This window comes from Bos grunniens, chromosome 28, assembly GCF_055505025.1.
Source record: "Bos grunniens cultivar Pamir isolate PY7600 chromosome 28, Bosgru_T2T1.0, whole genome shotgun sequence".
NCBI lineage: Eukaryota > Metazoa > Chordata > Mammalia > Artiodactyla > Bovidae > Bos > Bos grunniens.
Window position 1 is genome coordinate 21,717,142 of NC_141192.1, and position 12,356 is coordinate 21,729,497.

The 12,356-nt window shown below is 37.1% G+C and overlaps 1 protein-coding gene across 14 annotated transcripts in view; it reads left to right on the forward strand.

The window, feature by feature from the left end:
• Positions 1–12,356, forward strand: part of HERC4 (HECT and RLD domain containing E3 ubiquitin protein ligase 4) — a 127,422-nt gene that overhangs the window by 50,969 nt on the left and 64,097 nt on the right. For all 14 annotated transcript variants that reach the window (XR_015157114.1, XR_015157115.1, XR_015157116.1 and 11 more), the window contains one exon: positions 1,523–1,653. Coding sequence is in view for 8 of the 14 variants with exons in the window: in XM_086382768.1 (XP_086238894.1) it covers positions 1,523–1,653 (131 nt within the window). In the remaining 6 variants the exon portion in view is untranslated. The remainder of the gene's footprint in view (positions 1–1,522; positions 1,654–12,356) is intronic.

Below are 12,356 nucleotides of genomic sequence, written 5' to 3' on the forward strand. Positions count from 1 at the left end.
ACCAAAATACTTAAACAACCAAAGTGTCCACTGACAAATGAGTGGATAAAGGAAATGTGATGTGTACATGTGTGCGTGGGCATACATACATATACTGGAATATTATTCAGTCATAAGAAGGGGAAATGCTTTCATTTGTAACTGCATAAGTGAACCTGGAGGCATTATGCTAAGTGAAATAAGCCAGGCAAGGACAAGTACTAAATGGTATCACTTATACATGGAATTGTTAAAAAAAAGTGAAAGGGGAGGCAATTAGGAATAGAAAGTCAAATTCACAGAAACATTGAGTAGAATGATAGTTCCCAGGGTGTAGGGCATGAGGAAACTGGGGATATGTGGTCAAAGGGTACAAACTTCCTGTTGCAAGGTTTTTACATTCTGAGGATCTAATGTACAACATAGTGACTATTAACAATACAGTATTCTGTACTTAAAATTTGCTGATAGTAGATCTGAGCTTTTTCCTTCCCTCCAAAAAGTATGTGAGGTAATAGATGTGTTAATTAATTTGACTGTAGTAATAATTCCACAGAGTATATATATGTCATGTTGTATATTTTAAATATTCACAATCTTATGTCAAATCAGTAATGTCAGTAAGATGAAAAAACCTGAGAAACAAAACTTCAGTCACTCAGTCATGTCTGACTCTTTGTGACCCCATGCTATTTCTGTCCAAAAAAGGAAATTAATATTTTTTTGTGTATAGTGGTATTGTGTTATATATTTTTATCTGTTAGAGGTATGTTCCATTGAGAATACATACACATTTATAGGTGAAATGACTTATGGACCACAGTTTACTAGTTTAAAGTACCTTTGGTACAGTTTTCTGCTTTGAAATACCCTCCCAAAGCGAGTGGCAAGGGCATCAATGAACCAGGGTTGTCTAAGTTTTACCAGTTGAAAGTGACCGTTATATGGTAATTTGTATGTAGATAAATATATATATTTGTACGTAGATAAATAATATATATATATTTGTCTTTACTTTTGTGTCTTTGTTGAAATTCCCCATGATAAAAAGTTTTTAAACAGAAAAATCAATTTCCTGACATAGCAGTCTGTATAAGTACTCTCATTCCACTTTCATTTAATAGCTTAAATTTGTTTACGTAGCTGCAACTATGAAGAAAAGCAATTGAACTGAAAAAATACTAACCGTGCTTTTGTTAAACTGTCATCATGAATTACTTTTTAAAAAATATTACCTTTAATCCAGTTATGTATTTTATGATAAATATTTTAAAGATTGTCTATAGTTTAGTAACACTATGCTAAGAGTAGGTATATTTGTGTGCTGTGTTTATACATACTTTTTTTTTCTTTGCAGAGCTACTTTGGAAACTGAAAATGATACCATTTTTAGATTTTATGACATTTTCCGTGATTTGACAAGAATATAAAGATAGTAAAAGGCAGTGCAAAAAATAGTATTGGTTTAATGAAACTTATTTTCCTGAAGATCATTTTCTTTTATCAGGCTTTCTAATCACAAAGGATTTTGTCTTCTTTTTAGGAAGGCGGAGTGTTTACTTTTGGAGCCGGAGGGTATGGTCAGTTGGGTCATAACTCTACCAGTCATGAAATAAACCCAAGGAAAGTTTTTGAACTTATGGGAAGCATTGTCACTCAGATTGCTTGTGGAAGGTAAGCGGTTATAGAAAAGAGTATTTTCATCTATCACCCAATTATTAGGTTTTTTTTTTTTTTTTTTAACAATCCAGGGGTCTTTTAATTATTACTATTATTATACCACAAATTCCTAGGGAATGACTTCCAGCAGCTCAGGCTCCTTTCCATTGGTTCTCACAAAGTGTGCTTCTTTGGTAGCATTTCAGATGAACTTGAGTACCTTTCTGTTTGGCTTCCTTTTTTTCCCCTGATCATTTTTGTTCACATGTTCGGGAAACTGTCTTGGCTCTTAAGGGCTGCTTTTTGCTCGATGTATACATTAATTCTCTTGGCAAGAAGGATTTTGCCCTTGACTTGTTTGTTTATAGTATGGCAGTAGCATGCAGGGTAACATTGTAGATTCCTCCACTTGTGCTGTGGTAACATTTGTGGGTCATTCCTTTTTGAACAGTGCCGTTCCATGTAACGTTACACTTGAAGTTATAGTCTTTTTTCTTTTGCTTGTCCACCTTTTTCTTTAAAGAATGAACAAATTAAAAAAAAAAAAATGAACAAATTGACCAGTTAATTACTTAAGACATAAGATTAATCAGTGGTGAAAGTTGAACTGGAATACTGATTTCCCCATCCCCAGTTCTTGGGAGTAAATAGGAGTCTGGGCTTTGTAATTGAGCTTCACCTTTGGTCCCCAGAGGCAAAATACCCTTTGCTTGACTAACTTGGTTTTGACCACTTAGCTTAATTTTTTTTCCAGCTGGTATATATCTCTATAGAATATAATTTACTTTTCCAACAGTTAATTCAGATACACAGAATTACGCTGCAGGTAGCCTTTGGTGACTTCCTTTTCTTTCTTTTTTTAACATCATGTGTATGATTATCCATCTGTGTATAGCCATGGTTCTCCATCATTAGGTCTTACTGCTGTGTTTTACTCAACTGTATGCATCTATAATTATTTACTCATTCTATTACTGATGGACTCTTGGGTATTTCCATTTTTGGCAGTTGCAAATAATTTTGCTTTGAACATTTATTATTTGATATACATAAACTTTAATATTTCTAAAGTGTATAGTTAGAATGGAATTTCTGGGTCGTTTGTTGTTGTTTAGTCACTAAGTCATGTCTGACTGTTTGTGACCCCATGGACTGTAGCTTGCCGGGCTCCTCAGTCCGTGGAATTTCCCAGGCAGGAATACTGGAGTGAGTTGCCATTTCCTTCTCCAGGGGATGTTTCTGACCCAGGGATTCAACCTGTGTCTCCTGCATTAGCAGCCAGATTCTTTACTGCTGAACCACTAGGGCTTCCCAGGGTCATAGAGTATACTTGAATTTTATAGGTTAATGTTATCCTTTTTACCAGAATGGTTACACCAGTTTACCTTCCCATCACTATCAATTTGGTATTGTTATATTTTAAAATTTTTGCTAATCTTATGGATATATAGTGGCCTTAATCATGATTTTAATTTGTATTTCCATGATTTGATAGGGATTGCATTGAGTCTGTAGGTCACTTTCAAAAGTATTGACATCTTAATAATATTAAGTCTTTTAATCCATGAATGTGGGATCTTTCCATTTATTTAATTTCTTTCAGCAATATTTTTTAGTTTTCATTGTATGTCTTTTTGCTGATTTTCCTACATTACTGTCTTTTGTGTTTATTTTTTGCAGTGAAATGTTTTACTTTCCTTATTTCCTTTTCTGTATATTCTTTAGCTATTTTTTTGTGGTTACCATAGGAATTACATTTAATATCTTAAAGTTGAGAAGGCTCTGGCACCCCACTCCAGTACTCCTGCCTGGAAAATCCCATGGATGCAGGAGCCTGGTAGGCTGCAGTCCATGGGGTCGCTACGAGTCGGATACGACTGAGTGACTTCACTTTCACTTTTCACTTTCATGCATTGGAGAAGGAAATGGCAACCCATTCCAGTGTTCTTGCCTGGAGAATCCCAGGGACGGGGGAGCCTGGTGGGCTGCCGTCTATGGGGTCGCACAGAGTTGGACACGACTGAAGTGACTTAGCAGCACTAACAGTAGCAGCATCCTAAAGTTACACACTAACTCAAATTTATACAAAGTCAGTTTCGATAACATACAAAAACTCTGTTCCTGTACGGCTCTGTCCCTGCTTGGTTTCAGTTATTGGTGTCACAAGATAACTTTTATATACATTGTGTGTCAAAAAAAATTAATAATTTTATGCATTAGTCTCTAAAACTCTGTAGAAAACAAAATTTTGGAGGAAAAAGCCCAAAGTTAGAATAGTACTAGTTTTTACAATCACCCGTATATTTACTTGTGGAAGTTCCTCAGTTGTGTCTGACTGACTGTGACCATATGGACTATATAATCCATGGAATTCTCTGTGCCAGAATACTGGAGTGGGTAGCCTTTCCCTTCTCCAGGGGATCTTCCCAACCCAGGGATTGAACCCAGGTCTCCTGCATTGCAGGTGGATTCTTCACCAGCTGAGCCACAAGGGAAGCCCAAGAATACTGGAGTGGGTAGCCTATCCCTTCTCCAGGGGATCTTCCCAACCCAGGAATCAACCAGGATCTCCTGCGTGGCAGGTGGATTCTTTACCAGCTGAGCTCTCAGGGAAGCCCCATATTTACCTTTACTGAGATCTTTATTTTTTTAATACAACTTTGAGTAACTAGTGTCCTTTCATTTCAACTGTAGGATTTCTTTTAGTATTTCTTAAAGGACAAGTTTGGTGATAACTCCTTCAGCTTTTATCTATAAATGTCTTAATTTCTCTCTCATTTTTGAAGGAGAATTTTGGTGGTGGTTTAGTTGCTAAGTTGTGTCCGACTCTTGCAACTCCATGGACTGTAGCCTGCCAGGCTCCTCTGTCCATGGGATTTCCAGGCAAGAATACTATAGTGGTTTGCCATTTCTTTCTCCAGGGAACCTTCCCAACCCAGGAATCGAACCTGGGTCTCCTCCATTGCAGGCAGATTCTTTACTGACTGAGGGAGTATCAAATTCATGGTTGATAGGTTTTTCTTTCTGTAATTTGAACATATAAGCCTACTGCTTTCGGATCTGCAAAGTCTCTGCTGAGAAATCTGCTGATAATCCTATTGAGGATTCCTTGTATGTAAACAAGTCACTTCTCTCTTGATTACTTCAAGTTTTTCTCTTTGTCTTTCAACGATTTGATTATAATGTGTCTCAGTATGGGTCTCTTTCAGTTTATCCTACTTGGAGTTTCTTGGATATTTGTGTTTTTCATCAGATTTGGGAACTTTTTGGTTATTACTTCTTCAGATGATCTCTATCTCTCTTTATCTTCTGGAACTCCTACACTGCCTTTTTGGTGCACTCCATGATGTTCCATAGATGTTCCTTAGGTTCTATTTCCTTTTCTCCATTTTTTTTCCCCTTGAGACTTAGTAATTCAGTTGTTTTATCTTTACAAGTTCCCTTATTCATTTTTCTTTCTGCTCAAATCTGCCTTTGATTCCTCTATTGAACTTTCATTTTTGGTTATTGTATTTTTCATCTCCATAATTTACTTTTGATTTGTTTTCAGGCTTTCTGTTTTTTTATTGGTATTTTCATTTTCTTCATATACTGTTTTCTTGACTATTTTCGTGTTTTTCTTTAGTTATTTGAGTATCTTTAGGAAATTGTTTTAGTCTATTAAGGTTCATCATCTGGTTGTTTCATTTTTCTAAAGTAGACTTTTTTACAGCATTTTTAGGTTCACAAGAAAATTAATTCATAATTAAACAGTCTATAATAGGAAAAAAGAAAGGAGCTTTATTTAAGCCAAACTGAGGACAGTTAGCCTGGAAGACAGCTTCTCAGATAACTGAGGAACTGCTCCAGAAAAGCATACTTTTCAGCACAGTTTTATATCGTGTTGGAACAAAGACCCATCAAACAAGTCATGAATAGATTGCTTCAAAGTTTCTAAAAGAGATATGAGCATATACACAGCAAGTCCCTGTGGCCTTGAACCTGGGAAGAGAGTCTTTTATCATCGAAGGAGTGCCAGGATTGGCATCCCAGGAAGGGAGCAGGGATTTAATCTTTATTCTTACCATGAACATTGTTTATTTCTGGTCATTGTGTCCTTTTCTTTAATAATTAGAGCAGGTGTAGGATGTATGTTTGATGGGCCACAAACCAGCTGTTTTAATTAGTGTTAAATTTGTGTTATCTTAGGTGTGAGCCAGAATGACTTCCCATACCTCAATATGTGAAAATTTCTTTTCATCACTACATTGACAGATTATTGCAAGTATACGTATTGTACATTAGGGTTTATTCTGTCTATTTGGACAAATGTATATTGATGTGCATCCACCCTTGTAGTATTATATAGAGTATTTTCACTTCCCTAAAAATACTTTGTGCTCCTCTTATTCATCCCCCCAACACCCTAACTCTTAGCAGTCACTGACTTTTACTCTTATAGTTTTGCCTTTTCCAGAATTTCATAGTTGGAATCACATACCTTGTAGCTTTCTCAGATTGTCTTCTTTTACTTAGTAATATGCATTTATGGTTCCTCTGTGTTTTTTCATAACTTGGTTGCTGATTTTTTTTTAATACTAAATAATATTCCACTGTCTAGATATAAGTTTGTTTATCCACTTACCTACTGAAGGAAATTTTGGTTGCTTCTAAGGTTTGGCAGTTACAAATAAAGCTGTTATGAGCATCTGTGTTTAAGTTTTTTTAGACACAGGTTTTTAACTACTTTGGATAAATAATGAAGAGCTCTTTTGCTGGATCATATTGTAATAGTTTAGCTTTGTAAGAAACTATCAAACTGCCTTCCAAAGTAGCTGTATCATTTTGCATTCCCATGTTGGTTCATTTTTTTCTTTGATTGGGCCATGCTTTTGTAATTTTTAATATTCTCTGAGATTTTTTTTTTCTTTTTGAAAACTGGACCTATGAACCTAAAATGTGGTAACTCTGGAAAAAAGATTCTGCTTCTTCTCTAGGGTTTGCTGATTTTTGTTTTGTTTTGATTGTTACAGATTGTCTCTGTGCCAAGGATCAGACTGAACTGTAAGCCTAAGGTCTTCTCAGCTCTTTTCTGAGACTGTACCTTTTCCTGGGCATGCAGAATGACTTTCTAAATTCCCCTCTATATTCAGTTACATTTGAATGTCCTAGATCTTAAACAGCTGACTTTTAAAAGGGGCAAAAGAAATAAAGGGAAGAAAATAGAAGATAAAATTAAAAAACAACAACACACACACCAGCCCTTTCAGTCCTGGAAGTCTCTTCAGCTGGAGGAGAATAGGCTTGTGACAGTGGTCAGAAGGGTTACAGAAGAGACTTATCCTCCTTTTGTGTCTGTTCCTCTGTAATCAAAAGCCGCAATCAATGATCAAAGGACTGATCTCATATATAAGGACAGAATCCGTATAGCCTGCTCTGGCTCCCACAAGCTGTGTGCAAGATACACCTGGATCATTGGATAACTGCCTGTCACAGGGTTGAGGGTGAAGGGGTAGGTAGCTAAAACTGTGCAGAGTGCTGAAATTAAAATTAATTGCAGTTTATCACCCAAGCCTTCATTTGGAAATTGCAAAAGGCAGGAGGAGTAAAGGAAAGATATATCCATCTGAATGCAGAGTTCCAAAGAGTAGCAAGGAGAGATAAGAAAGCCTTCCTAAGTGAATGCAAAGAAACAGGAAAACAGCATGGGAAAAACTAGAGATCTTGTCAAGAAAATTAGAGATACCAAGGGAGCATTTCATGCAGAGATGCGTACAATTAAGGACAGAAATGGTATGGACCTAACCGAAGCAGAATATTAAGAAGAGGTGGCAAGAGTACACAGAAGAACTATACATAAAAGATGTTAATGACCCAGATAACCACAATGGTGTTATCACTCACCTCAAGCCAGATATCCTGGAGTGCAAAGTCAAGCAGGCCTTAGGAAGCATCACTATGAACAAAGCTAGTGGGGGTGATGAAATTCCAGCTGAGCAGTTTCAAATCCTAAAAGATGCTGAGTGCTGCACTTAGTATGCCACCAAATCTGGAAAACTCAGCAGTGGCCACAGGACTGGAAAAAGTCATTCCAGTCCCAAAGAAAGACAATGCCAAAGAATGTTTAAACTACTGCACAGTTGCACTCATCTCACACACTAGCAAAGTAATGCTTAAAATTCTCCAAGTTAGGTTTCAACAGTACATGAACCAAGAACTTCCAGATGTTCAGGCTGAATTTAGGAAAGGTAGAGGAACCAGAGATCAAATTGCCAACATCTACTGGATCATAGAAACAGCAAGAACATTCCAGAAAAACATCTACTTCTGCTTTATTGACTATGCCAAAGCCTTTGACTGTGTGGATCACAACAAACTGTGGAAAATTCTTCAAAAGACAGGAATACCAGACCACCTGACCTGCCTCCTGAGAAACCTGTATGCAGGTCAGGAAGCAACAGTTAGAACTGGACATGGAATAATAGACTGGTTCAAAATTGGGAAAGGAGTATGACAAGGCTATATATTGTCACACTGCTTATTTAACTTATATGCAGAGTACATCATGTGAAATGCCACCTGGAGGAAGCACCAGCTGGAATCAAGATTGCCGGGAGAAATATCAATAACCTCAGATACGCAGATGATACCACCTTTATGACAGAAAGTGAAGGAGAACTAGAGAGCCTCTTGATGAAAGTTGAAAGAGGAGTGAAAAAGCTGGCTTAAAACTCAACATTCAGAAAACTAAGATCATGGCATCTGGTCCCATCACTTCATGGCAAATAGATAGGGAAACAATGGAAACAGTGACAGACTTTATTGTTTTGGGCTCCAAAATTACCGTGGATGGTGACTGCAGCCATGAAATTAAAAGACATTTGCTCCTTGGAAGAAAAGCTATAACAAAGCTAGACAGCATATTAAAAAGCAGAGACATTACTTTACCGACAAACAGTTGTCTAATCAAAGCTATGGTTTTTCCAGTAGTCATGTATGGATGAGAGAGTTGGACCATAAAAAAAGCAGTGAAGAATTGATGCTTTTGAACTGTGGTGTTGGAGAAGACTCTTGAGAGTCTCTTGGACAGTGAGAAGATCAAACCAGTCAATCGTAAAGGATATCAGTCCTGAATATTCATTGGACAGATGAATATTCATTGGACTAATGCTAAAGCTGAAGCTCTAGTACTTGGCCATCTGATGTGAAAAACTGTCTCAGTGGAAAATACCCTGATGCTGGGAAAGATTGAAGGTGGGAGGAGAAGGGGACGACAGAGGATGAGATGGTTGGATGGCATCACCGACTTGATGGACATGAGTTTGAGCAAGCTCCTGGAGTTGGTGATTGATGGCAAGTCTGGCGTGCTGCAGTCCCTGGGGTTGCCAAGAGTCTGACACTATTGAGCGACTGAACTTAACTGAATTCCCTATACCCATTTTGCGAATTTGGAAACTTTTTAAATTGTTACTCTAGAAATAACATTAATCTTTATATTAATACTTTCCCAGGAGTTGTAAGACCTCCATTTACGTTTCCTAATTTTCATTCCAAATATATTATTAAACCTCAGAAAAATATTGCTTCATATAGTCAGTGCACATTTAGAAATGGCTGTACATGCATTTACTACTTTCTTTTCTATTCAGTTTTTATAATAATTAGTATCATTTTCCATTTATCAACCACCCTCTGGTATTTCCTTTATGTAGATTTGCAGGTGGCAGATTCTTTGCATATTTAAAAATGTCTGTATTGCGCCTTCATTCATGAATGATTTTGCTGGTTATAGAATTCTAGCTTGGCGTTTGCTTTCAGCACTTTTAAGATAACATTCCACTGTCTTTTGTCTTCAGATTTGAGAATTCAGCTGTTGGTATGTTGCTCCTTTGAAGACAATTTGTCTCTTTTCTCTTTGTCTCTTCAGTTTTGCTTTCATTTGTTAAGGAATGAATTTCCTCATTTTCTTACTGGGGTTCTTGAATCTATGGAGTAATATCTTTGATCAGTTATGGGAAATTCTAATCTCTTTATCTCTTTAGATACAGCTTTTCCTTTCCTCATAGGAATCTGGATGTCTATTTGTAAAAAGAAATTTATTTATTTATTTATGGCTGTACTGAGTCTTCGTTGCTGCATGGGCTTTTCTCTAGTTGTGGCAAATGGGGCCTACCCCCTAGTTGCGGTGTGTGGGCTTCTCATTGTGGTGGCTTCTCTCATTGCAGAGCATGGGCTCTAGGGCTTGAGGGTTTCAGTATTTGCAGCTTGTGGGCTCAGTAGTTGTGGCTTCTGGGCTCTAGAGCATAGGCTTAATAGTTGGGTGCATGGGTTTAGTTACTGTACCACATGTGGGATCTTCCCAGATTGGGGACTGAACCCATGTCTCCTGTATTGGCAGGCAGATTCTTTACCACTGAGCCACCAGGGAAGCCCCTGATTGGATGTGTATTAAATCGTCTCACTCCACCTTGTAGTTTCTCTCTTAACTTTCCACATTTTTGCCTCTATTTGCTGCCTTCTTGATTATTTTTATGATTTATGCTTCAGTTCACTAATTCTCATACTGTTATCTATTTTTTGTTAAACCTTTAAGGTCTCAATTGTGATTATTGTGATTTTTCAGTCCTAATGTTTCATACTCTTTTTAAAAATCTTAAGGTTTTTTTTTTTAAATTTAATATTTCTAGCTATTGGTCAGTTTTCAGCCTTGGCCTTTATTTCTTTGGACATTAAGCAACTATTAAACAGAATTATTCTAGGTTCTTGTGTTTGAAAATTCCAACGTCTGACATCTTTAGCAGTCCGTTTCTATTGTTCTTTCTGCTGGGATAAGTTCAGTGTACCCCGTTTCTTTGCTCAGTTTTGTTTGTTTGACCGTGTATTTGAAAAATGATTTATGGGAATAATTTGTCAAGGCCTTCATCAGGATCTCTTGTAAAAGATGAATAAAAGCTCAACATGTAAGTGGGCAGAAATGCTTACTATCATAATGTTTATTAGACTGTTGAAGTTATACATGAATATATATTCAGTAACGTGTAGAGAGTTCAACTTTTCTAGTTCAGCTTCATGCATAATTCATTAAAAGATTATAAATATTTTTAGGTAATTTTTTTCTGATGAAATATTTAATCAGTCTCCTGTGAGATATCACAGATTATTTACTGTTAATCCAGTTTTGTAATTCTTCATAATTAAGATGAGCATGATTTGAACAGTTATTCTTAGCTCTGTAAACTTAGTTCTTTCTGATAATTTTATTTATTTAACTATTGGATTGGGGGAGGAATTTCACTTATATATTGATAGAGATGTAAGAACTTATCTACAGAGGGAATGTCAGTTGATATCTTCACCAGTTTGATTTGCAGGTAGTTGGTATTACAAGAACTATGTATTATTTCCTTAACAAATAATTGTCAGGAACTTCTTGAAGGAAGTAACCAAGGGATACCAGAAATATGAACTCATCAAGGGAGATAATCTAAAAGGAAAGGGTTCAAATTCCAGTAGTATAGTATCATACTGTTTTTAAACTATTACATCAAATATAGGACTTGAGATAGTTATGTTTGTTCAGTGGCTCTAACTCTGTGCTGTAATCCTTTGGAGAGTTTTTAGTAATATGTATTGTTGCCTAGGCTCACTCCTAGGCGATTCCAAAATGTGGCCAGGATTAAGAACCACACCTTTAATAGATCAGTATGTGGAGGAATTTAATGAACTAGTATTGAGCAGTAATTTTCAAATTATTGATATGTTCCTTTAAAATATCACAGTACTACTTCCTGAAGGAGGCAGACTGGACAACGTTAAGCCCTTCTTCAGCCACAGCAGTTTGTTTTATATGCTTGTTGTTCTGTCACTCAGTTGTGTCCAACTCTTTGCAACCCCATGGACTGCGGCATGCCAGGCAGGCTTCCCTGTCCTTCACTCTCTCCCAGAGTTTGCTCAAACTCATGTCCATTGAGTAGATGAGGCCATCCAGCCTTCTCATCCTCTGTTGCCCCCTTCTCCCTCTGCCATCAATCTTTCCCAGCATCAGGGTCTTTTCCAGTGAGTTGTCTCTTTGCTTCAGTTCAGTTCAGTTCAGTTCAGTCGCTCAGTCATGTCTGACTCTTTGTGACCCCATGGACTGCAGCATGCCAGGCTTCCCTGTCCATCACCAACTCCCAGAGCTTGCTCAAACTCTTGTCCATCTAGTCGGTAATGCCATCCAATCATCTCATCCTCTTTCGTCCCCTTCTCCTCCTGCCTTCAGCCTTCAGTCTTTCCTAGTATCAGGGTCTTTTCAAATGAGTCAGTTCTTTGTATCACGTGGCTGAAGTATTGGAGTTTCAGCTTTAGCATCAGTCCTTCCAATGAATATTCAGGGTTGATTTCCTTTAGGGTTGATGGGTTTGATCTCCTTGCTGTCCAAGGGACTCCAAAGAGTCTTCTCCAGCACCACAGTTCAAAAGCATCAATTCTTCCACGTTCAGCCTTCTTTATGGTCCAAGTTTCACATGCATACATGACTACAGGAAAAACCATAGCTTTGACTGTGCAGACCTTTGTCAGCAAAGTGATGTCTTTTCTTTTTAAGAAGCTGTCTGTGTTTGTCATAGCCTTTCTGTGAGTTCATTTATGGTTTATTTTGTTAAATGTGTATCCTTGATTTAAAAAATTTTTATTAACTTTAGCTCATCTGGCTCTGAGATGAGTTGGTTGTTAGATTCTCCTTAGTTTTTCAGTTATAT